Source organism: Poecilia formosa, unplaced genomic scaffold (assembly GCF_000485575.1).
Source record: "Poecilia formosa unplaced genomic scaffold, Poecilia_formosa-5.1.2 Scaffold11, whole genome shotgun sequence".
NCBI lineage: Eukaryota > Metazoa > Chordata > Actinopteri > Cyprinodontiformes > Poeciliidae > Poecilia > Poecilia formosa.
The window spans coordinates 4549703-4574578 of record NW_006799950.1 but is presented as its reverse complement, the minus strand read 5'-3'; the positions used below and the strand labels follow the sequence as shown (position 1 = coordinate 4574578).

The 24876-nt window shown below is 39.6% G+C and overlaps 1 protein-coding gene across 4 annotated transcripts in view; it reads right to left on the bottom strand.

The window, feature by feature from the left end:
* LOC103133186 (endonuclease V) overlaps positions 1 to 24876 on the bottom strand; it is a 65072-nt gene that overhangs the window by 33040 nt on the left and 7156 nt on the right. For all 4 annotated transcript variants that reach the window (XR_001660931.1, XM_016667348.1, XM_007544962.2 and 1 more), the window contains exons 6-8: positions 21373 to 21441; positions 21050 to 21178; positions 8763 to 8832 (exon numbers count right to left, since the gene is read on the bottom strand). Coding sequence is in view for 3 of the 4 variants with exons in the window: in XM_016667348.1 (XP_016522834.1) it covers positions 8776 to 8832; positions 21050 to 21178; positions 21373 to 21441 (255 nt within the window). In the remaining variant the exon portion in view is untranslated. The remainder of the gene's footprint in view (positions 1 to 8762; positions 8833 to 21049; positions 21179 to 21372; positions 21442 to 24876) is intronic.

Here is a 24876-nt window from a genome sequence, read left to right as displayed (position 1 = left end):
TGCAGTCTGGGTGTTTTTACAGCTTGTTTGTTTTTCTGCGTTTGTGTCCAGCTGGTATATAAAAAAGTTCCTCCCGTCTCACAGACTTGTCTTTTATCGACCATACTCTCATGTTTTCTGCTGCTCCTGATTTCCTGCCTCAATGTATTTTTTTTTCTGGGCTCCTTTTAATTTTCCAGAACACTCTGTGAGTGTGTTGTCACTTGTTTTACTACGTCACAAACCTGGACTCTGCTCAACAGTGTTTCTTCTTTTATCTTTAGTATTACCAGCTTAGTTATTGCCCACCTCTCCCCCAAACACTTTCTATTTATTTCCCATATTTTGCAGCATTCTTCTAATGGACTTTCAAGTACATAAAGTTTAGCACAGCATGCCTAGAGTGAAAAAAAAACTGTTTATTATGAGATGATGTGCTAACAGTGCATCCATGTTTTTCTAAACTAATGTACAAAGTTCTTTAACTTTGATTCCATAGAAGAGATGAAGTGTCCACACGTCCTTCTACTGAAGAGGACTGTGCAACACGTAGAACAATGTGTGCAACAAACAGTCCACTCTTCATATCCAGGTGCAAAGATTTTGCAGTGTGGAGATGCCATACTACATGTGGACAATTTTGTCTTCTTGCATGCAACAAATTAAAACAAACACTCCAGCTATGATTCTAAACTCATTTCATTAGCAAATCACACTCTTTCCCTGCAGGAAAACAGTTTATTACTCTGATGCAAATGAGCTGTGGTGGCAGCGAGACGCTTAGCTCGCTGCAGTGTCTTTGGGAAAGTCACAGGCGACACGAGCTGCCATGAGTCGTTGTGTTGATCTGCTCACAGCTCACTAAGGCTTACGGATGACAAGGCATGACAGGTGGGCTGCAGGGAAGAAGCCCAGAGGCTGCACCTTCTTTAAAGCGTGACATGATGATGCATGTGCGAGAAAAAGCGGGTGTGAGTGCGTATAACAACTTCTCTTTTTCCCATGATCACAGCCAAGAGAGAAAAGTAATTATAATCCCCCACCCCGAACCCCAAAACTTTAAAATATGAGAAGTGAGCAAATGTTTGTGAGAAGCATCAGTCACTGACTGAATAACAAGCTTTATCGTTCACATGCGACATCAGTGTCTGACCGCAAAAATGCACTTCTTTAAGAATGGTCAAACATCCACATAAACACACTGCTAAACCCCGGTGTGAGGAGAGAGCTGAAGCTGCAACAGCTGCAGAGTGTATGCTGACATCATTTTTGCACAACATGGACTGAGAATACAATATCACTCAAGGTTATGTTCAGATAAATTCATACTTTTTTCGGTGTAGTGTTTATATGTATTTAGCAATTTCCTGATTTAGCGTGCTAACATTTTCTATCAAAAATGCTCTGTGTGAACGGTGCAAAGCTGTCCGAATTAGGGGAAAATATTTCCTTATCAAATTTTGTGTTTAATTGTGTAAAAGTATAATTTATATTAATCCAATTAATTCAACACACAGCCTATTGAGCATGAAATGACTATGCGCTCCACTCTAGAACAAAAACGCTTTAGATCCGCTGCATCTAACCTGGAGAATTACTGTCAACGTTTCTCTTTAAAGAGATGAAACAGTGAGCGAACAGCGTTTGAAGGTGTGTGTGACTCATCAAAGTGGAATATAGATACAGTTTGAAAAAAATAAAACCCTAAGCGGGAGAGTATGGGAAAGATTTTCCACCTTTCAAAAAGACTCCAGGTGATTAGTCGCTGACGTACTGAAATACGTTTCAGTCGATTCACACATGCACTTTTAATCAGGAGAGGTAATTCAAACACACCACTGCGAAACGAGCAGGTCTGATGATAAATGGACTGCTTTTATACCCGTTAATGTTTTAATGGTCCTTCCCGTCCCGATAGCAAACATTCAGAATATTTCACTTTTTAACGTGAAATGAAAACACAGCTAACCCAACAGGACCCAGTGCTATTTACCATACAATGTGATCACACTTCAGTTTATAAAGTGTGATCACATTAGATGCACTAGATCTCAACTTATTTAGTTTTAATAATGTCAGTGAAAACGCACTAGAAAGTCTGGTTAAATACTTTAAAGAAGCTGTAATACAACTAAAAAAAAAATCCATAATGATAAATAAATAGTTATAATAGTTAGTTACACAGCTATAACAGTGTTATTTTTCTTACTTCTTGTGTGCTAAAATAATGACTATGAAGACCAAAAGGATAAAATTTACATCATTTTATTCTGACCCAAACATATAAGGAAAAGCTTAATTGAGTTTCTATATGGAGAAAGTGTGGCATATATTGAAGAAGTTGGTGAGATACCTGGAGTAAAGAAACCCAGGCAGACGTGTGGGACTGAGTGTTTTTGCCAAAGTTGTCTGGCAACGCCCCAGATATCATGTTGGCTCTGCCATCAACCACACTCAGATTTCCCAACCAGCAGTGGGAATGCAACGCAATGCCAAGAATAACTAAATGGGTAGATTTTAGAGTAAACAGACTTTAAAACAGTAAATTGAGTCCTTAACTCACCTCCAGCAAAAAAATAAAAAAATACAGTACGACTGCCAAACAAACCAGTTATAAAGGTTTAGGAGCTTTAGAAAGTTTACAAATTGATGCGACAGTAAAAGCTTCAGAGGTCTGAGTTTGTTGTTGTTGTTTTTTAATAGTAAAAGATCTTTCTGCTTGGCTCCCCTGACTGATGTTTAGCTTTACCCTCTGGTACCAGCTAATCTGGAAAAACAAAATAAAAAAAAAAAAAAGGAATTATCATATTGTATGCATGTTCTTACAGATATAAAACCTTAGAAAAACATCTCAAAAGTCCCAAACTATCACTATCACAAAGACTTCAGCTGCTAAGTCATGAGTCATTGGTATCCTTCACCAGCAAAAAAGACAAAACACAAAAACAAAAACAAAGGTCAAGGTATGATGAGAGCAATGAGAAAAAGATGAAGACATGATGTGTCATCCCAAACCTTTCTACTGCAGTCTAGTGAACACGTCAGTGTGCTGAATATCATGACTCTCCATCCTGACAGGACTCCCACAGTGAGCTCCTCGCAGTCACATGGCTGCTGCAGATTATGATATTGTTGCAGCAGGGAGCTGGAGGAGGAAACAGGTAGCTTAGCTGCTGTTTGTGGGTATTCTCCTGCAGTGACACTGATCAAATTCACAGCTGTTGAGCAGGAAAACGGTGAAACAACAAGGACCCAGAACTTTGCAGATATCCACCTGAAGCTACTGCAGATCGTACTCTGATCCAATAAAATATAGCATTTTTTTTAAGCTTTCAAACGTAAAAAGAAAAACAAAAAAAAAAAAACAAGACAAATCTTTTTCTCTTCATAGTTATTTTTCTTCTTTAAAACAATAAATAAAAATACTGAAAATACTGAACCGCAGTTTTCCTGCTGCCTTTCTTTATCTGCCACACATCCTCCTGATCTGCCAACCCATTTGTCCTTTCTCTCATCCTGTCTCGGGTTCCTGGCGCTCAGCGATTGTTCTTGTTATCGCTGAGGAGTGCGCAGGGGCTTTTTGTCAGTGTGTTTGATGAGACGATGGTGAAAAATGAGGCGGGGGGCGGCAATTTATCAGCACTTGAGAGGCACATGGTGGCATTCTGGGCAGAGGGAGGGAAGGTTTTTTTTCTGTATGAGGCCGGGCATGATGAAATGTATGCGATTTCCCCTCCACTGCGTCAGACAGACAGGAGGGAGAATAAATAAGGAGAAAGACAAAGGGGAGGGTCCTTCCCTCTGTCTGCAGAATGAAGCCATTCTTTTATTCCCCTCGCCCCTGCTCCTCTCGCCGTCCATCTAAGCAAATACATAAGATTCACTTTTTATATCCCCATTCTCTTCTCCTTGACATCCAATTTGTTTGTTTTCCAGGAAACAGATGACAGACTTCCAACAGAAAGTGAATATAAGAAAAAGTGAGAAACTATTTTATCATCCAAAGTTGCCGTGTCAACTTTACCACTTCCTTCCACTTCTTGTTGTTGTTGTTTTTTTTGTTGTTGTTGTTGTTGTTGTTTTTTGCTTTCCGACCATTTATTTAACTTCATGCTTTGACACTTTCAGCACACCAGCATGCAGGCAGCAACAATCACCACTGCCACTACAACACAGCTCCTGACCTTTTTGTTGAGTATCCCCTTTGAATCATCTCTCGGCTCAAAACAGATACACAAACACACATGCAACAGAGTCTTCCAGACGTATTTGTGGTCCTTAATATTTTTCCTCTTTGTCACATGACAACCACAAATAGCAATGTATTTTATTCAGACGTTATGCTACAGATCAGCACAAAAATAGTGCGCGATTATGAAGTGGAAGGAAAATGATACATTACAAAGGAAATCCTGAAAGGTACGGTGGCCAAATTAGTCAATTCAACACACCAGCTCATTTGAGCTCAGTATAAATACAGCTGTTCAATTTGACCAAATAAGAAAAATAATACTTTACAAAAGTATTAGCAATAGCATACTCTATTTAAAGGAAACGGGCAACTGAATAGTATCATTTAAAAACTGCACAAATGCAAATTAGTGCATAAAAATCAAAGGACGCCAAGAAATGTTAAAAAATGGGTAAAAACAAAAAAAACCATCAGAAAAATGTCTCTAAATCTGCAAAACTGGTAGAAAAGAAAACATGACTTGCAGCTGCTGATGTAGTGAAAGGTACGTTTACAAATTATTAACTCACATAATAATTGGCGCAAATGTGCACGATTCTCTTCAGATTATTATTGGTGAAACCAATTCTGTGAATACGCCTGCAGTCACTGTGCATGTTGTTGCCTGGCTCCATGCTTGTATCTGTCTCCTTTAAACAGGAACACACCAGATATTCACACTTCAAGGCAGCTCCAAGTCAAGACACGAGTTTGGTAGCAAAAAAAAATACCAAAGTGGATGGATGGATGGCGACTCCATCTGTTAATATCTCAAAAAAAAAAAACAAAAAAAAAAAACAATCAAAATGATTTCATCTGAGTGCCAGATGAAGGAGGAGCTCAGCAGAACTGAGACATAAATATACACAAAGAGGTAATAAATCCCAATACAGCCACACTGGCGAGCAAAAGAGAGTGAAATAAGTAGTTATGTTGAAATGAGGTCTAATAAGAAGAAGAAACAGAAGGATGGAGGAAATGCCTGCAGGGATTCTTAAACAGAGAAAAATGGATCCCGGCTTTGATTTTACAATAAAACTGAACAGGAAGCATTTCTTTGTTTTATGGACAGCCAAAGAAGAGGGAGTCACCAGAAAACACATCAACTCAAACAGTTAAACAGGCTTAAATGATGCAAAGAAGCTCAAACTTTTTTTTTTTTCTAGTAAAATACATATAGTAAAATTATTTTGTGTCTTTGTTCTACACCGTGGGATTAGTTTGGGGGTTCACTGAAGCAAATGAAACAGACTGACATCACACAAAACAAGCTGTAACTCCAGGTTTATGAAAGATCAAATTTCAATTTAACCCAAAAAATTAGTTGCCAAACTCTTTGCAATTGAATTTGTAGAGCATTTTAGCATCTTGTGAGGAATGGTGTAAGAACTGCCCCAATAATAATCTTAGTGGTCGTTTTCTGACTGAAAACTTATAATTCAGTTTACTCTCAACCATGTCAAAAGCTGCTTGATTGAAAAATGAAACATTTTTAAGAAAGAAAATAAGTCCAGCTTCCTTCACCTTCATCACTCAGACAGTTACTTTGTAAATAGGGTATGTAAATATGCAACGTAAGGAACTTAGACTGAGGCAGGAAGAGATGGAAGGAGAACCTCAGATGGACCTGATGCTACAGGTGCGTCTGCGACAGATCGACTTTCTGCCGCTTTGTTCTCTGGTTAACACTCAAACAGCCTTGTATCTTCAGCAGCCAGCCATGTCCTTGTGCCACCATAAGTTTTTAATAAGCCTGGTTCCCAGCAGAGCTCATCAACCCCAACCTTGTGCCGAGCGCCTCCCCAACATTTTCCATGACATTTCAGAAATGTTTCGTAAAGGGCAGTAGAGTTTGTATAACAGCATGAAGCTGATTGAACTAGTCTCCATAATTGAAAGTGAATGGCTTGTGGATGTGCTGAGCTACAGATCAGCATTATGGCCGTTTTCCCCTCTAACTTCTTTCTTCTGAGTTATCCCCCTAACATGTCGACATGCGTCCAGGCTAAAGACGTCCACATTTTCTCTAAACCACTTGTGAGGTGGCTTCTTCATCACCACATCCCTTAGCAGTATAATCGATTAGGCCATCCTTCATTTAATTGACAGATGCTGCATCTAGTGACCAAAAATGGCTGAATTTGCTTTTCTTTGCTGTTGTTTTCATTTTAACAATAGCCTGTCACTTTGTTTCGTTACATACAGTTAATATTACTACATTTTTCTGCAACTGTCCATATAGCATAGTTACATAGCCATTTGACTTCTTAGTCAGCATAAACAGAATACAAAAGACACCCTCTTCTTCTTTTGACTTGTTTTCTATTTTCTATCATTCTTGTGTTTCTACTTCACTCCATCTTGAAGCATCTCGTTCTTCTCTTTTGTCCTGCTGCTCCACCTTTCAAGTTAGAGCAGCAGGACTAACTTGACTTTTCCGTCTTTGCCTCTGACAAAGACGGAAAAGATTTATCCTCTTCTACCAACCAGGGACGTCCCAGGGTCCAAAGCTGAGCAACACACTGCCTCAAACTTTCTACAGCAATGTATGAAGTCACAGAGGATGACAAGTTTTTCCTTCTGTCTCTGACAGTCTCGTATCATACTGAAGATATTAATGTGTCTGAAATGCGCAAAGAAAAAAAAAAAAGGGCGATGATTCTTTTGTTCTGTGTTGGCGAGTCAAAGGCTCTGTTTTGTTTTGTCAGAAAGTAAATTATGGAGAATTAATGACAGAGTCAGAAGCGAAGGAGGAGTTGGGCTCTAAAATGAATGTAAAACCATTTGCATCCAAGGGAGGGGCCATCTCACAACCAGAACAGTTTTAAAAGGATTAAAGGTTTACGGTAATTAATTGTTCCTTATGTAATTAGGAAATCAATAAAAATATTAAGCAGATTCACTAAGCTAATTCATTAACTATTTAGCAAATTAGGCTTAATGGAGAAGCAATGTTGTGCTGAAGGTGAAGTGTCAGAAAGAGCAGGAGCTTGATAAAGAGACAGAGGCCCAAATTCAAGGTATTTAAATCCAAAGTCTAATTTCTTTTAAGCTATGTTTGATATATATAGCATTTTTTTATAACAACTGAAGATAAAAGTTGCTTGATTGGGCAATTAAACAACACTAAATGCCACATATACCGTCCCTTTAAATATTCTGGACAACCTTTCTTTTATATGTGCGCTTACAACAATATTTTAGAACAATAAGCTTGCACGCACTGCTATTCCAACGTTTACCTCAGCATTAGCACATTTTCTGATTCTTGCCTACGCCTTAATTTGAAACTCGATATTGTTCAGTCACGCTTGTCAGCTGGATGCCGCTGCTAATGTTTGGGTGAGGAACGTACGACATTACCATAAAGTAAGACCTACACCACACCGTATCAAGCAGCGCGAGGCACGGTACACTGGATCAAATGTGCCTCCAGCATTGTTAAGTGAGTGTGAGGGTAAATATGGGTTATTCATGCCAACTCAGCACAAAGCCTCCCTTCCTGCCTCCAACTCTTTGCAGGGAGACTGATCAAAGCTCCGTCAGAGGATTCACCACATCAGTGAGCTTCCAAGAAGGCGCACACATATCTCCCATTACGTTGCCAGGCGCAGCACGGGAAAAAAAAACAAAAAAAAAACACCAAAGAGCACACGCACAGCCTCCCGTGCCAACCAGTGGGTTCGTTTCAGCGTCTCTGCTTCAGACTCGGAAGGTTTGATTCTGAGCATGTTTGAGAATGCTTGGCTTCACGTGGTGAATGATGATTAGACTTTTGAAGGAACTGAGTGAGCTAATGGTCTGCAGCTTTCATCGGTAATAAGGGAGGCAGGGTCAAATTGGGGAGCGCAGCCTGTTATTTCAGATGAGACTCTAAGGATCAAAGGTTCTTCTGAGCTTAACATGCTCTCGCTCTCGCAGCCCGAGCATCTCTGGATAACCTGAGACGTCCTTGGATCACCTTTGCCCCACCCTCACTCCGATAAAAATGCAGGGAAATGCAGAGGGGCTGTCAAAGGCTCTTAAACTCTTAAATCCACCCACCAGGCAGCAGCAGGATGAAGTCGGTTTCTGTTACACAGGCCAAACAGGTGGGAGCTCACAAAACTGAGTTGAGGAAGTGCTGCTTAAAGCTGATTTTGAACATCCCCTGATGAGGCAGATACTCTCTGACTATTTACTCTAAATGCTCGCTATTTTATTTTATTTTATTTTATTTATTTTTTTCACTTTTTGTTCAAAGAAATAAAAAAATAATAATTCTGACAGAAAATATATCTTTCTCATATTTATCTTCTTCCCATGCAAATTTACTTGGTTCAATCAGCAAATTAGATCACAATAATTGGTATTTCGGAATACAAACGGAGAATTTACTCTGGGATTTAGGAAAAGTCCTTGATGAGTCACTTGCTGTGGCTGTTTTAGGACTGAAAATCACAGCAGAGGCAGAAACCTCCTGCTGAGAATCTTTCTCTTTTTTTTTTTTTTTTAACAGATGTGTGATGTGTAAGGGTGAGAAATCCACACCTTTGAATCCTTTGTCACTTACCTCAGTGTCTAATTCATGTATCGGAAGCTGGGAAGTGTATGCGTAGGTATTCTCTGGAGCGAACGTCAGCCTGTGGGGGAGAAGAGGAAGAAGAGGAGGGTGAGAGAGAGAGATGGAGAGGAAACAGGAAGAGGCAAAACACTTCAGAAGTTGATCTTGCTCAAATTATATCAACGTTACAAATAAATCTGTGAGATGTAAATGGAAAAAGCTCAGACCTCGCTGTCAACACTTGTGCTCTGAAAAGCATTTCTCCATAATTGCCGACTCTCAGCAACGTTAAGCTTCTCAGTCAAAAAATGCAAGTCCTTGTTTTGTATTTTTTGCTCATCTTTTAGAATTTGTCAAGAAACGTTCAGGCAATCTAATTTTTCTACTTCCTTGGCTTTACCAAACAACTCAGAAGAAAAAAAAATAGGCAGAAGAAAAAGCAGAGGGACCAAAAGAAAGCATGAAAGAAAAGGTTATGGTACTAAGTCTAAAAACCCACTTTTCCAAAATCTACCAGATTGCATAGAAACCCTTCTAAAATGCCTTTGCATGAGTGTAATACAGAACAACAGGCAAACTGTGCAACTGGAGAAAAAGGTTTAAAAGACAGCCTTTGATACATTTAGTCCAGATATCTTCATATACATCGCCTTAAGTAAACCACACACGTTGCATTAACACACGAATAAAAACTACTCACCCCTTGTGACAGAGGACATCCTAGAAAACGATCACTTAAAAATGCCTAAGTTTTCTTTTGGTTTCCTACGAAACCAAAAGAAGCCAGTTCGTCTGTCGGTTTCTGCCATTTTCTTTTAAGCGTTGTCAAGGAGAAACCACACCCAGCAGCTTCTTAATTAACGCTCTGATGAACACCTTAGTTTTAACGATTCGATGCGAGTTTCTCACAAGTGACTAGTGCGGTGTGAAAGTGCACGTTTCAGTGTTAGATAAACACTCCAGGTGCAATAGAAATGCAGCTGCTACACCTTACAACCTCCTAGGTAAATTATTAAGCATGCACCTTGCAACAGGAGGTGAAGCAGTCTAGGTTACCATTGTTTGCTGTGCCTTCCACACTACAAAGTTTGACACTGATTTTTTTTTTATATATATATCCATAAATAATTAAATGATCTTGTCACTGCTTAAAAATGTGCAAAGATGATGTTTTTACTCCTAACAGCCTGTTTTTTCAAAGTGCTTGTAAGAATTTAAATCAGTGTTGCAAACCTACATGCAGGAAAGTTTCGTAACACCGCCTTCAGCGGTGTTTGGTGTTTTTACACTACTCTGTGGCTGGTGGATAAAAACATTTACACATTCATATGCAAAAAGCTGATGTGTTCGTGGCTAAGAGTGCAAACCACAGGGGAACAGCTTCTCTGAGCAGAGAGTGCCAGATTATTTTTGACAAATCCCTGCATTCTGCACAAAGTAATATATTAACAGGGATTACCATACATAAATATCACTTATTTATATTGTGTAACACAAAAATTTCCGCTAGTTTCCAAAGCTGTTTGAGATCAGGTTGTTATGCAGACTCATGCACAGAATCTTAGCTTAGGAAATAGAAAACGGTTTTACTTTTTACATTCTCCGCTGCATTTTTGGTTCTGTTGGGAAACTTAGGGAATTAAAAACGTTCAGATTAGAGTCAAAATCGACTGGTTTTCAAGAGCTGTAGATGTCAATAAACCCAGTAAGGGACCTGCACTTAAACAGAATCAGGAAACTTCTTGTTTGAGTTTGTTTTTCTATTTTTGCAATAATTGTTTACTATAGTTGGATTTAATTTTTCATTTTATTACTTGATCAATGCAGGAAAATATAATTTAAGAATTTTAAAACACAATTTAAGTTGAAGAATGAATTGCATGTCTAATGCTAAAGTAGCTGGATAACAGCAGGGGACTGCTGCAGTGCAAATATCAAATTTTATGCATTAGTAAATGACTCATTACAGCAAAAAGAAATGGTATGCATAAGCAGAAATGGTGTGCATAAGCAACTCATTATGCATAAGAGTTGCTTATGCATAAAGGAAGACCGGAAAAATGTTTCAATAATAGCAAATATCCTAAAGTAGGTAAATAATCTAATACAGTGTGAGTGATTGTTTCTGTGTCTGACAGAAAATTGACTCAATGCAGCTTAAAATCACAATTTTCTAGCCAGAGTTTCTGGCAATGTGGAGAAACAGAGGTAAACAGATCTTTGGCTGTTTAGCAAAACTTTATGTAAATCCTAGTGACACATGCATTTGCACTGAGTAAAGGTTTGGTCCAGGTGCCTGGGGCGGGTCATTATCCTCCATCACCACCAAAGCCCTGCAGCCACCTGCTCCACTCCCTCCACCACTTCTATACGCATCCATCACCTCCTCAAGGAGTTTCCTCCCTCTGAGATTCACCTTACCAAACTTTTTTTGTTTTGTTTTAAAAACCAGATCCTTTCATCACTCACTATTCAAACTTTCTCCTGCTTCCCATGGCTCTCTGTCATATCCACCCCTTGGCTACGCTTAGGTCTCTTTCCAGCTCTCCTCCCAACTCTCAGTGGAGGCCCACAGTCCAGTGGCAAAGGTAGCAGAATGTCAGACAGCCATATATTAACATTCAGACAGCCTCGGGGCCCGAAGGTGAGCTCCACTCTAAATCAGTCAGGTTCTCCAGGCACATTCAGAAAGACTTACACATCCCAACCAGTGGCTGGCACACAAGGAGCTGTGGTGTCAGTCTTCATGGATGTTTTCCCTTGTTGGTTTAGTGAAATAACTCTTTTACAGCTGAGAGAGTTTCTCTCTGTCGCTGCGTTTCTTTTCAAGCCCATCCATTCTGTTTAAATCCCGCTGCCCATTCTGTGTCGTCCAAACAGATGGGACAAACTGGACTAACCAAAGCCATGAGGGACCCAGACACAAGCATTTAGCTCAAATTAATAAATCAGATTACACAATCTCACAAGAACACCAAATAGCATCCCTCAATCTGAAGATGACATGGCAAGATATTCCTTTTTTTTCCTCCTTGAAAAGATCTGGAATCGGTATCTGTCCTTCTGTAAATTATTATTTTGCCGTAATTCCAGACAATGCAAATGTCAAGTCCAGTCAGATTTATTTATATACATGTAAAAGTGAATGAGTTGTCCAAAGTGCTTTGCATATTAAAAGCTTAAGCAGACTTAAGTTGATGAGCAGTTTGAGAAACTTTGACTTTCAAAGGCAGGGTGTACCAGAGCTTAGTGTCTATCAAACGAAAGACTCTGTAATCTCTGATATTTAGTCTTGATCTGATAGTCTCTAACAGCAAGTGACCTGTTGATCCAAAAGTCCTTGCCAGGTTGTAAGAGTGAAGAGGATCAGATAAGTAGCATGGCGCCAAAGCCATTCAGACTTTTTAAAGCACTACAAATTTAAGCTGCGTCCTGTAATAAATGGAAACCCAATCCAAGGTTTTTAATACAGGGGCGATGTTATTGAGCCTTCTGCTTCCAGTCAGGAGTTGCAGTTGTTCCAGCTACTTGCAGTAATGTAACCAAGACGTAATAAATGTATGGATTACAACCTCAAACTGGTCAGAAGGGATGTAGGATGCAAGCCTTAAAAACTTTGCGAGGTCATTTGTTCACTATCCATCCATCCATTTTCTGTACACCCTTGTCCCTTAATGGGGTCGGGAGGTGCTGGTGCCCATCTCCAGCTAACGTTCCAGGCAAGAGGCGGGTTACACCCTGGACAGGTCGCCAGTCTGTCGCAGCATTTGTTCACTACTGTTCTCTAAAAAACCTACACAGAACAGCTGGTTATGTTATGTTATGTTATGTTATGTTATGTTATGTTATGTTATGTTATGTTATGTTATGTTATGTTATGTTATGTTATGTTATGTTATGTTATGGATGGACTGAGATAAAACTGCAAACTTTACAACTATATCACAATTGGGTGACTTTAGAAATTAATTGGTTGCGCAAGATTTAACTTTGTGGTGTTGGAGTGAAGGGGACTGAGTACAAATGCACAGTGAAAACAAAAAGTCATCATGGAAGTTTAATGTGTCGCACAACACCACGATAAAATACAATAAAAGGTGTGGTTGTACTTGAACAAAACACCCTTGCAAGGCATTGGAAATGTACAGATTTGCCTTTACAGTTTGCCTAATGAAAAATTGTTGATCTGAGTAGGAATGATGAATACTAACTACCGTTCGTTAACAAAGGCAAAGTGTAGCTTGTAAGGAGGCCCAGATTTACTTCAGGAGAAACTCTAACCAAAAAATTAAACAGATACAAGTCGGCAAACAAAACCTTGGGCAATATGGAGACTGGAGGCAAACTCTTCAAATTTTAATCTACAGCACAGCAACAATGTGAGGCAAATTATCTGACACCCCCGTAGCCGAGAGACGGAAAGAAAGAGAGAAACAGTGGGTGGATGGAGGGATGGATGGATGTGGAAAAGCAAGAAGCATTAAGTAAAGAAGAACAAAGTGGTGGGGAATGCCAGTTGGTTAAAGAAATTGATTATCACTAAAAACAAGCCACTCATTGAAATAGTTCTGATACTCACACACTCACACTGATATGCACACAAAAACCTGTTTTTTCTGTTCAACAGTGTACAGTGTGATAATGTAAATTCCTGCATCCGTGCACCATAGCACCCCCACCCCTAAAATAATAAACCCAGAAATCATCCTTCCCTCAGATATATTTTAGATTTTAATAACTACACAAAATACGCATCAGCAATATCTCCCCTATAGCCGCCCAAAAGCACTGTGCGCTTCCTTCCTCTCCTCAATCTCTTTTATTCTGTGCATACAGGCTCTCCGTTGCCCATCACTCACATTGAAATTCCATCTGTTTTTGCAATCTGGGAGCGCAGCTGTAGAGCTTTTACGTTTCCCCACTCAGTGCAAAGGGGGATGTGTTGAAACCCAAAGTGGAGACTTTGAAAGTTGCACACGTGCTGAAATCAGCCCTGCAGGACTATGAGGGCTGCAGTGTTTCACTGCTGGCTCCTCCACAGCTTTCTGAAGACAGTTTGTGTCCAGTGTAAATCTGTATCACAGAAGTCAAAAAAAAAAACTTCCCAGACATCAGCCAGTCGGGAAGCTACAAACTTTTTTTTTTTTTTTCCCACCCCACATCCTGCATAACTGATTTAACAGAAATGGAAGACAAATGGAGAAGAAAGAGCATAATTAGGGACTTCCACCTTGAACAAAGCACTCAGACATGGAGGAGAGTCTCCTCAGAGTCCCATTAGGAATGGATGTGTTCCCATCAGAGTGTGGAGGAGGAGAGCTTCGGACAGTAATGGATTCGAACCTGGAAATAAGCAGTTATAGACAAACCCACGGTACAGCGTAAACAAACACAGCTTCCTGAAAATAGTAATTCACACACTGGCTGTGTGAATTTCTGACGTATTGTTCATCTGAGATCAACACAAAGAAGTCCATGACTGTGAAATCTTTACACAGCAGTTCAACTTTTTTCAAAGATCCTTAATTGGGTTTACTTTAGGCCTGGACTTTGACTAGGTCATTACGCTACATGAGTACAAAACCATTCAACTGAGCTCTGGCTGCATGTTTAGGCAGAGCCAGATAATCATCACAGGGTTTGCCAGGCTGGGACCGTTGCTCACTCTGGAGAGGCCAACAACTCGTAAGAGCCAGAGCCACATCCGTTTTGGGTTTTTTTCTCCAAATTAAAAAAATCTGAATGTTTTTTCTTTTTTTTTTATTTGCATAACCAAAGCAACAGTGAGTGTGTGAGCTTTTCATTGTAACCATGTTCCTTCTGCCACAATACGGAGGACCTTTCTACAGCCAAGAGTTAATTGAATGCTATTAGTGACTAATACTCAAAGCGTAGTTTGATGAAATGCTTTTAAAAAAAATATTGTCCTGCAGTTGAAACAAACAAACAAACAAGTTCTCCTCATCAGAAAAAAGCACCGATAGAAAACAGCCTGCTCCACTGAGAATAGATTAAGGATTGGAACTGTAATGTTGTTCCCTGAACGTCTCATCCTTCAGTTTAGAAGAAAAGTCTGAATGTTCTCAAAGTGCTAATTTTCTTCCTATAACTATTAGGCTGGTACAGCTACAGCCTGCATCTATTACAACAGCCTTTCAGATTATTTTCATTTTCTGCTGAAGCGAGTGGCTGGCCAGCTAATCACTAGTGAAGCAATCTGAAGTAAGTTTGTCAGGGAACATTAGCTTGAAGAAAATTAGCTTTCTGACAGACTGCTGTGTATTAGAGCCCTTAAGTGACTTTAGTGGTGAAGGGAGGAAGCAGGAAGGCGTGGCTCTGTGGCGTATGTGAACATGTGTGTCTGGCAAAAAGTCTAAATCAAGAGCGATCATCTGCACAGCAGGAAAAAAAAGATTCCCATTTCAAATGATTGTATTACTGACTTTCAAAGTATGACCCAATGTCCCACCTTTAAGAGAAATGGATTCAAAGAAGAGAACAAGTGAGATGAAGAGCACTTGTTCATTTTCAGAGTAATGCTCTTTTCAGTGGAGTACAGTAAAACAATATAAAAATATTGTATAAACGCTGAAATAGGCATCTTGAAGTTAAGTGGAAGTCTAATGCTAAAGGCTAAAAAAGGTAAAATCCAGTCCCAGACAACTGAGAAGCAGAAATAGTGAAAAAGTATGTATATGTGTCATTTAGAAAGCTACCAGCGCTTTAAAAGAACTGGTTTGGTTTTCCAAAGACCTACCACCAGTCATCAGTGACTTAAGTTAAGCGTCTAATCAACATAAAGTTGCCTCTCTTGTGACGTTTTCATAGAGAGTCAAACCACACGGATCGTATTTATCTTAATAAATCAACGTCTAAACAACAAGTGTTGTTTGTGAACGTTATTCAGTTGATCTGTCATCTGTAAACAGGATTTATTAACACCACCTGGTGACATGAGGCAGCGAGTCTGAAACGTTGTTAATGGAAAATATCATCTGCAGCTTCATGCTGCTCTTTGGCGGGTGATATCAAAACAAAATGAGAGCTTGTGTTACTCTACTGCTAATTTGGCAGCTTTATGCCGTTGTTTTGTCTTAAATTAAAATAAATAATTTAAATAAAACTATTAGGAGGCTTTCCCATTTCACTTTTGACGGGTTGCTGGTCTCCATAAATTGGTTTCTGACTGAAGAGCTTCTTGAGGAGTGATGCTTAGAAAGAACCGGTGCATTGCTAGAACCTGCAGCGATAGAAACACAAACAGCTGGTGCAAAGCAAAAACCAGTTTACCACTGGAAGCTGTTTGATGAAAAACTGTCAGTTCCAGACTCTGAATGTCCTTCATGAAGCCATCTTCATCAGACAGAGGTAGTTTTAGACTGGAATTGTCTAAAACTAATTTTTGGGCTTCTCACCAATGAGTCCTTTCTTCGTGCTTCTAATTCTATTTTGTGGATTTCTTTGGAGGCTGTTGGTCTTTAATTACATTTTTGATGAACAGCCTGCATGCAGCTTACAATAATAAGCTTGGCGTTTGTTCTTTTTTTTGTTTTTTTTCTCTTTTCCCAGTGTCCTTCGTTTGCATTTTGAAGCTCTGCCCTGCTCCTGGTTGTGATTCAGCAGCTGAAACGCAAACACTTGTAACTTTTTTTCTTTTGTCTTAAGATTTTAGGCAGCAGTTTGAGCATTTGCGTGATTTAGTATCTCCACAATTCGTGAAAACTCTTACCCAATTGTTTGACTGCTATCGTGTTAATCGATTAATACAATCAATCAGATGTAATTCCGGATAGAGATTAGGTCCAACATCCTGGCTAAATTATGAACAAAATGGTGCACTTTGTGTAGAGGAACATAGTCGTGTAGCAAACAGAAGGCTTTTCACTAATAAAAAAAAAAAAAACACTGCGAACTGTGCTTTTTCAGGGTTGGTAGTAAATCTGTCCCTATAAGGTTATCTATAGAAACAACACAACAGGGCTTCACATCAGTTTGGCTAATTGCATTCACAAATCACACGGTAAGTGAGTCACGCCTCGCATGATGGCAACATAACGTCGCTTGATGACGCCGAGACGCTGCAGAGTTCCGAGGCGTTTCGACTCATCACTTTAGATCTGACACGATGCGAGCTTCCCCCTGTCTGCCCCTCCACTTGTTACTCTCGCTGCCGTGACGAATGCAGAGGTTCTGGCCGAGGCAGATGTCTGCTTGTCTTTAACGTCCCTCACATGTTCAAGCGTGAGACGCCGAGGTAGTGTGAGAATTTAATGGGGTGGGGGAGCACAACTGAGACGGGGTGTGAATTGGCTCCCCGCATGTGTGTGAGTGAGTGTTTTTAGTGGATCCTCTATATTCTGCTGCAGTGCATTCACACATCAGCCTTCACTGCAGACTAACACCATGATGTCATCTTTCCCTTTCAACTTTCTGAATCCCTCCAGCCGTGGATGGTCGGGTTTATCTTATTCTGGGGTGAGAGGAATTTATTAGAAAAAGGAGAGAGATTTAAAAAAAAAGTTATTTAGTTATTTTTTTTCCTGCTATTCATCTAGAATCATTCCGAATGTGAAATATCCTCAATGCAAAGAAGGAACATTACCTGCTCACAACCTTGATAAGATATGAATACATTATTCAAATAAAGGCATTTGCATAATTTCATACAAATAAATCAAATAAAGTCCTGCATGAGAAACTGTATGATAACAGAATATTGGAGGAAAAAGATTCATAATCTTTTCATAAAACTCAAGATATAAGCTTAAAAAGTCTCAAAACAGTATAATTTTATAACATAATAGACTGTTGTGCAGATGGAGGGATGGGTGGATGCTTATTTTGTACAACAATCTAATTTTTGGTTAGAAACTAAATCAGCGGTGTGAAACCTGTGGCTCCAAGTTGCTCTTTGGACCTTCCACAATAACATTACCTAAAAGTTAAAAGGAACCAGAAAATGTCTGCAATATCTGCATTGATTTTCCACAAATAAAGACATTAAAAGTGCCAGTAATATGTTTTGTGATATGTTTTCCTAGTCATTAGGTTGGAACTTATGTATTTTTTTTCTTTAAAAAATTAATCATCTTTTATGTTCTTTTAATCCTAAAAATATAAATAAAACATTGGCACTTTAAAGTAGATATTTGTTTAAAAATGTCCCGTTTTTCATGTGTGACGTTCGCTGGTCTAAATTTGTTTTATTTGGCTGTCCTGAGAGCAAAATGGCCCTTTTGGTTGTAAAGGCTGCAGACCTCTGAACTAGATGTACACACGAACTTTAAATAAATGATAAAATCCCAGATTTAATAAATAAATGACTCCACAAGTCCACAAATCACTATGTCACAGCAGGATTTTAGCTGACTGGTGGTAGGTCTAGAAATTCATCTGGAGCTTTCAATGATGCTTGCAGGCTGGATTCGATCCTAATCTTGAATAAAAACGTGTTTAAAACAGTTGAAAAATGCTGCGGTCGTAAGTTCATGACTGCATTCACTAAAATACCAAATTTCTTCTTTATGATCTCATAAGTACACGTGATATAACGTCGCCTCTGTTCATGAATAATTTAAAAAATAACATTACAGCAGAGCGGTTTGCTAAATCACACTAACGTGGCGCCATTTTGTTGCTAAATGCAGCAACTTTTCATTTCAGTCACTGCTCTCCCCACGTCTCTCCATCCCCAGTGTTTAATTCAGATTTAACAAACCTGGAGCTGGTAGGAATTTGGTTAAGGCATTGAAAAAAATCAATCTTGTTATACATTTATGGATCTTGTAAAAAAATAAATCAGGGCAACAATATTAAGATATTTTATTTCCGAAACACATTTGTAAACAAAACCAAACTAGCAAATATAGACTTCTTAGTGGAGGATCAAGTGAAATTTGGATGAAAATGAAATGATGTGAGGATGCATGATTGCATCCAAATGAACAGCTGTAAGACCTGTAGCCAACTAAAAGAACAACTAAAAAAAACAAAACGCAAATGCTGTCAGTCCTCCTAGTAAAGCCATCAAATCTGCATGAAAATATAAAGATTACTAAATAAAAAACAGTTTATTTTTATATTTCTCCCCATGCAAAAGCCTTCCATTCCTCTTACACACCCCTGCAGAAGTTCAAGCAGGATCCGCTCCGGCTTCACTGACTTATCTAACAACCTATGGGGCTCTGCTGTGCATAACCTTGTGATGAACCACAATGCTATATCTGACAACATAAAGATGCATAAAAGTAAGCGTCAGCACACAAGGGGAGCTCTCTCAGCCTGTTATTTTTCCTTGGAAGGTTCCAGCATTTGTATTGAAGTGTTGTGACTGAGCTTTGAAAAATGCCGAAGAACTAAAATGTGACACAAACTCGAGCGTGACCTCAGCACTCGTCTTAGCCGGATCCGTCCTGGTGTTTATTTTCTTTGAAATCAGTTGGAACAGAAACATAAGAGGCAGGGGAAAAAAAAAAAAAAAAAAAAGATTGTGTCAAACAGAGAAACAGCTGGACACAGAAAAGTTAAAGACGGGGCCACTAGTGGTCGGATGGAGGAAGGTGAAAATGTCCCCGACTCTTCTCTGATGTTTACATCTGATGAGATAAACCCTCCCTATCGTTTTGGTGGTGGTTGTATGTGTGGGAGCGATGGGGGGGGGCGGGGGCTACTACTGCAGCTCCACTTGGAAAAAATAAAAAATAAATAAAAGAGCCACGCACGATTCTGAGCTGTGTGCTTCAACTCGTGTTTCCTGTGTGAAAACAGCAGAAGCAGAGCACAACCTAGTGGCACACAGAGAAACAGCCTGAGGAGGCTGGGATGAACCTTGGCAAGTCGTTTACTTTTCATACGAACAGCAGCTCTTTGAGGGTTTTGTTTAGTAAAATGCAGAGACTTTTAACTGTGTGTGTGTTTTTGGGTCAAATCTGGCCAAAACTATTATGGCTCATTTACTGCTTGTACACAACATTATAGGGGTCCCAGGATTCACTGGGCAGGAGATCAACTCGCTTTGAACTAGGCAGTATGGAGAAAACACTTTAAAAAAAGTCCTAAGCATCTTAACTGCCACCAGCAGGCAGCAATTCAATTTAAGTTTCCTCTTCGTAAACCTTTTGTTGACACTTAAAATAAATCTCCAACTTGATGCATAGATTTACATTTGGTACGTTTCAGCATGTCTAAATAATGACTGCAGAATATTAAAAATATTTAAATTTGGATAGAAAAAAGTTGTGTATGTTGCTGAAAACGTAGCTGCTGTTGAGATGAATCTGTTGTCACTCCTGTAAAAAATAAATAAGTCCAAAATTTACTGCAGATTATCAGACTAAAACATTTTTTTGAAAATTCAACTGATAATTGCAGTTCAGTGAAATTATACAGTTTAAACTAATGGCTATTTTAAACAAAATCACCTGTGCAACACCAGACAGTTGATAAATTATATCCAATCTAAGAAAAAGGCAACTATATGTTTTTTTTTATTTACAATTTAAATTTGCCAGTTAGTACATTTTCATGAACCTAATTGATAACCCTTTGTCTTTTCAAACACTCAAACTATTTTGAATAAAAACGTGGCTGACTTTACCAGTGAGATTACTTTTACAATCAACAGTTTGATGCTGCTCATTCGCGTCAAAATCAATACAGAGCCATTTTCATCTCCCCAAGTTGGACCACAAATTCACACAGCAGCGGTGTAGAAACACATTTCGCCTCTCCCCTTCCGGCAGAGGCTCTCCTAAACCAAGACCACAACAGGGAGCTGCAGCCAGAAGCTTAAAACGCCCAAAACGCGGCAGAAAAGGGACCTGTAGTCGACGAGGCATCCGTTCTCAAATAACAAGAAATTATGGAGAAGTTCATTTATCTCAGCAAGTCACCAGGTCTGAAGTGTGCTAAGCTCTCAGCATTGGAGCCAGAATAGCTCTCCGTATCATGTCGCACTCGCCCCTGTAACGTGGGATCTTATTGTCTCAGAGTGTTAGCACAATCTGTGTATTTGTGGTGGAGTGTAAAAGATCCACACGGGACTGGGGATGTTGAGCACACACGCTCCTTCCTCTTCTACAAGCCTCCCAGGCCCTGCTACTGAAAAGCTCGGCACAGCGTGACGCTCACACCGCCTCCCCTCTCAGCGGCACGCCGTTACACAAGAAATGAGCAAGACGTGCCCGCCGAAGCAGCGTTCTGCCTCACAACTGAGCAGTTTGGCGCGCTTACAGCAAGGCATGTCGCTGTGACGTGTCAGACCTGGCTAACCCCTGCAGTGTTTGTGCACAGGGTACCTGTCTGATGGGCTCAGGTACCCGGTAGCGGCAGCACAAGTGTGTCAGGCGGACAGCGGCGTCCAGGCTGATTCTGTGACCCACGGAGACGTAAACAGGCTTGGAGCTCTTGTCGCAGCTTCTCAGCGCCTGAAAATAAAGAACAAATATCTCCCGTAAATGTTCAGCAGCCATCTCTCTGCGACGTTGATCATCCCTAAAGTAATTTGACTTTCAACTGGGTGGCTGTGTTTTGAAGTGAACCTGCAACAAAGCATTACTTTAGTTGAAAGCTTCTATATTTTCTTTTCTTTTTTTTTCAGTTTGTTTGTCCTCTGACGCACCTTTCCGAGCACTTTGCCCGAGGCGGCGGTGAGTGGGAAGCTGTCTCCTCCTTTTTGCAGAGCAGCAATCTGCAGAGGCAAAGAGACAGAAATCAAAGTCAAAAGACATGTACAACATGACATAACAAATAGCAGCTTAGTGAAAGACACAGTGAACTCAGAAAGCGGGAGAAATGACTCTGCGGGCTTTTTTTCCCTGTAACCTCCAAGTGACCTGACGTTCATGTGCAGCTGAAACCAGGCTTTTACAGGGTTCAAGTGTTTAACCTCATTTTCTGCTACATTGTTTTCCACACCTGTAGCAGTTTTTATTTTTATGATACAGATTACAGTTTTATTCATATCAACTTTGAAGCTCTCCCTGACGCTCATCTGAGAAATACGCTAAAGATATAAACTGAACTTGATTTGCTAAATAGGGCGTTGATCGTCTTTCTGGAACAGTTAAACACCTAAATGCAAGTATATCTATCAACAAATAAAATCACATAGGGAAAATAAAATACAAATAACATAAAATATTTTTTAGGCATTAATTCAGATGTTTTATAGCTGATATTGTCCTAGAAGGAAATCACTGTTTGCACTGCAGAGCAAATATTTAACAGCTTCCTTTTCATTTAGCCAGCAAATAACGTCGTCCCGGCTTCCTTTTGAACTCCAAAAAGAAATTTATTCCAGAGCCAAATTCAGTCAACATCCCCTTTTCAGAATTTAAAAGAGCCTAAATAAAGACCTCTAAAATACTTTTTTGAATGTTTTTGCAAAGAATGACACAAAAAAAAACCTCAGAATGATGGGACTTAAATCCGACCTCTGTTCCAGCTAAAGTTTTGCTCGAACAGTCAAAGAGACAGGGCAAAGTCAGGCGTAGCGATGCGGGCTGCTGTTGACAGGTGCACTGTGTGTTACGGGGCCAGAGCAATGAAGGGAGTTTAGCCTCCGTGATGGATGGAGTGTCTGCTCCACTATGACTGATTACAGCAAGCAGCCAGCAGGAGGACGGCCGCACGGAGCATCCAATCCAAGCTGGGACGAGTCCAACCGTGTGTGAGATAGAGGCCGGCCTGCTTCCTCCGACTCAAGAGGAGGACAGAACGCCAGAAAAGAGCAGAAGTCAGAAATACAGATGAGGTCATCAATAACACACCGATTTAAGTCACACCTAGGTTACCAATGAGAGGTCGGGGGAGAAGAAGAGAGACGAAGAAGATACGATTGGAAAGAAGGCAGAGACAGGAAGGATAAACTAGAGGCTGTGGATGAAAGAAAACAAAAATGTCTACATCTTTCACTTTATTGAAAATCTACGATCTTTCAACATGATTTGCCTCCAAGCAAGCTATAAGAAAATGCCTTCATAACAGCTCAGAAGCACCACATGGAGATATAAATAAATGGAAAACAGGATAAGACACCTAAATAAGGACAATTAATGGACACTTGCGGCTATTTATTTAGTTTGACAGAAAAATAGCAACTGAAGTGGACCTTTGTTTATTCCTGAAAAAAGAAAACATTTTCTTTTCCAAAACTACTTAATTTTATATGTCATTTGTTTCAACAGATAGATTAAATGTTTTTTGTTTATTTTTTGGGAGGGGAGGGATGATTTGGATGATTTGAGATCAATTCTGAGATCAATTTTGAGGTAGATAGAAATAAGAACCATCTGTGCGATGTAGCGGGTATCCTACAACATTTGCTGCATTACATAATGTTTAACTTGATGTCAGATGCTGAACACTCACTCACTACCAGCTCAAAACAACAAATAAACTCTCGAGTCAGAGCTCTTCAAGAGGCATGATCCACAGATTGAGAGAATCTGGAATAGAGGCTATTTTACAGAGCAAAAATAGCTCAGTAAAAATATGACAAGGAAAAATTACTTTCTGGCCAAAAATTAACATAAAGGTGCAACAAAATTCTCTGGTGTTAAACTATCACAGCATTGAGACAGTTGGACAAATGAAGATTTGTTAAATATGTCAATTCTGTCCTGCTATGTTTTAACTTTAAGTCATTTTAAAAGTCTGATATGGAACTAAATAAATAGTCTGGATGAACTATTTCTGTCTATTGGGGATGTTGTCTTACTCTTACATCTTAATAACTGTGCAGCACAGATTTTTAAATGTGTATCTGAGATCCCGCAGTGGTTCATTTAGTTTCTAAACAGCTCGTTTTTTCAGTCCCATTTCCAATCTGGACAGGAGACTGACAATAAAAGAGAAGCTAGCTGGTTTTTGTACAGACGTTCAATGGGTGGATGTGTGTGACTTTATCCTCTGGGGAGACCCTGATCTGTGTACATAAAGATCAGATTCCTCCCGGTGGTGGAGATGGGATATTTATGATGCCAAAGCAACAGACACTAATTGAGGGAGATAGAGATTCTCCTTCAGAGAATTCAATTAGCATGTTACAATGCCACTTGAGTGTTTTAGGCATAAGCAGTGTGTGTGTGTGTGTGTGTGTGTGTGTGTGTGTGTGTGTATGTGTGTTGCATCCAAATGGACTCAGCAGTGGATCAAATATGTCTTCAATAGAAAATTTAAATTTTTGTCCTTATCAGTAGAAGAAAACTAACATTGCACATCACCTCAAAACAGCACAACTTCGGGGATGCCTTTCTTCAGCAGGGACAAAGATGCCGATGTGCATAAACTGGAAGACGGATAAAACTAAAAGAAGTCTTACAAGACAAGAAGTCAGAGGCTGCAAAGGATTTGATACTTGAACCAAAATTTCCCTTCCAGTTGGAAAATGAACTGTGTAGCGTTCAGTACTGGTAATGCTGTAGGCAGCTGGATTTGGACCTTAACCGATGTTTGCAAAATATAAATAAACACATTGAGTTTCAGGTGAGTTATTCACTTACAGTTGCAGTATGTAACTTTTATAATAAAAAAAAAATCAGTTTTTTACATACTTATTGAAACTGTCACTGTGCTATGACACAGGTAATCTGTGGTCCTACTGCCATCTGCAGAAATGGACCGCATGGACAGCCAATCAAAGCCTGGAGGAAGGTCTTATCATTGTCAATCATGCTCGTATACACACTGCTCCATTTATTAATGGAGGAGAATCAAGGACCGAACTACTGAGCCTTATTGCTGTTGAAAAAAAAAAAAACAAATACTGATATAAAGCTCTGTTGGTTCGGTTTAACATTTTTTCTGTAGCAGCGTGAAGAACCTCATAGTTCCCAAATAGCAGAGTTTAGTGACAGCTTAAAGCTGAGCTGCAGAAAGTTGCATTGCACACTTAGTTGAGAGCATAAACATTCTGCATGTGTTCAGGTATAAACAATGCTGTAATTGTCTGGTAAATGTGCGTACTGAACCAACGTGACAGTAACGGATATTTTTGGTCCGAATGTGTGCCGTTACACCTCTAAAATGTACTTTTTTTTTTTTCTCTGACTGCCACAGAATGTTTGTCCATCAGGTAGATTTTTGACTTTAATTTGTTCTTGTCCCTCCTCCTCTAGGTCAC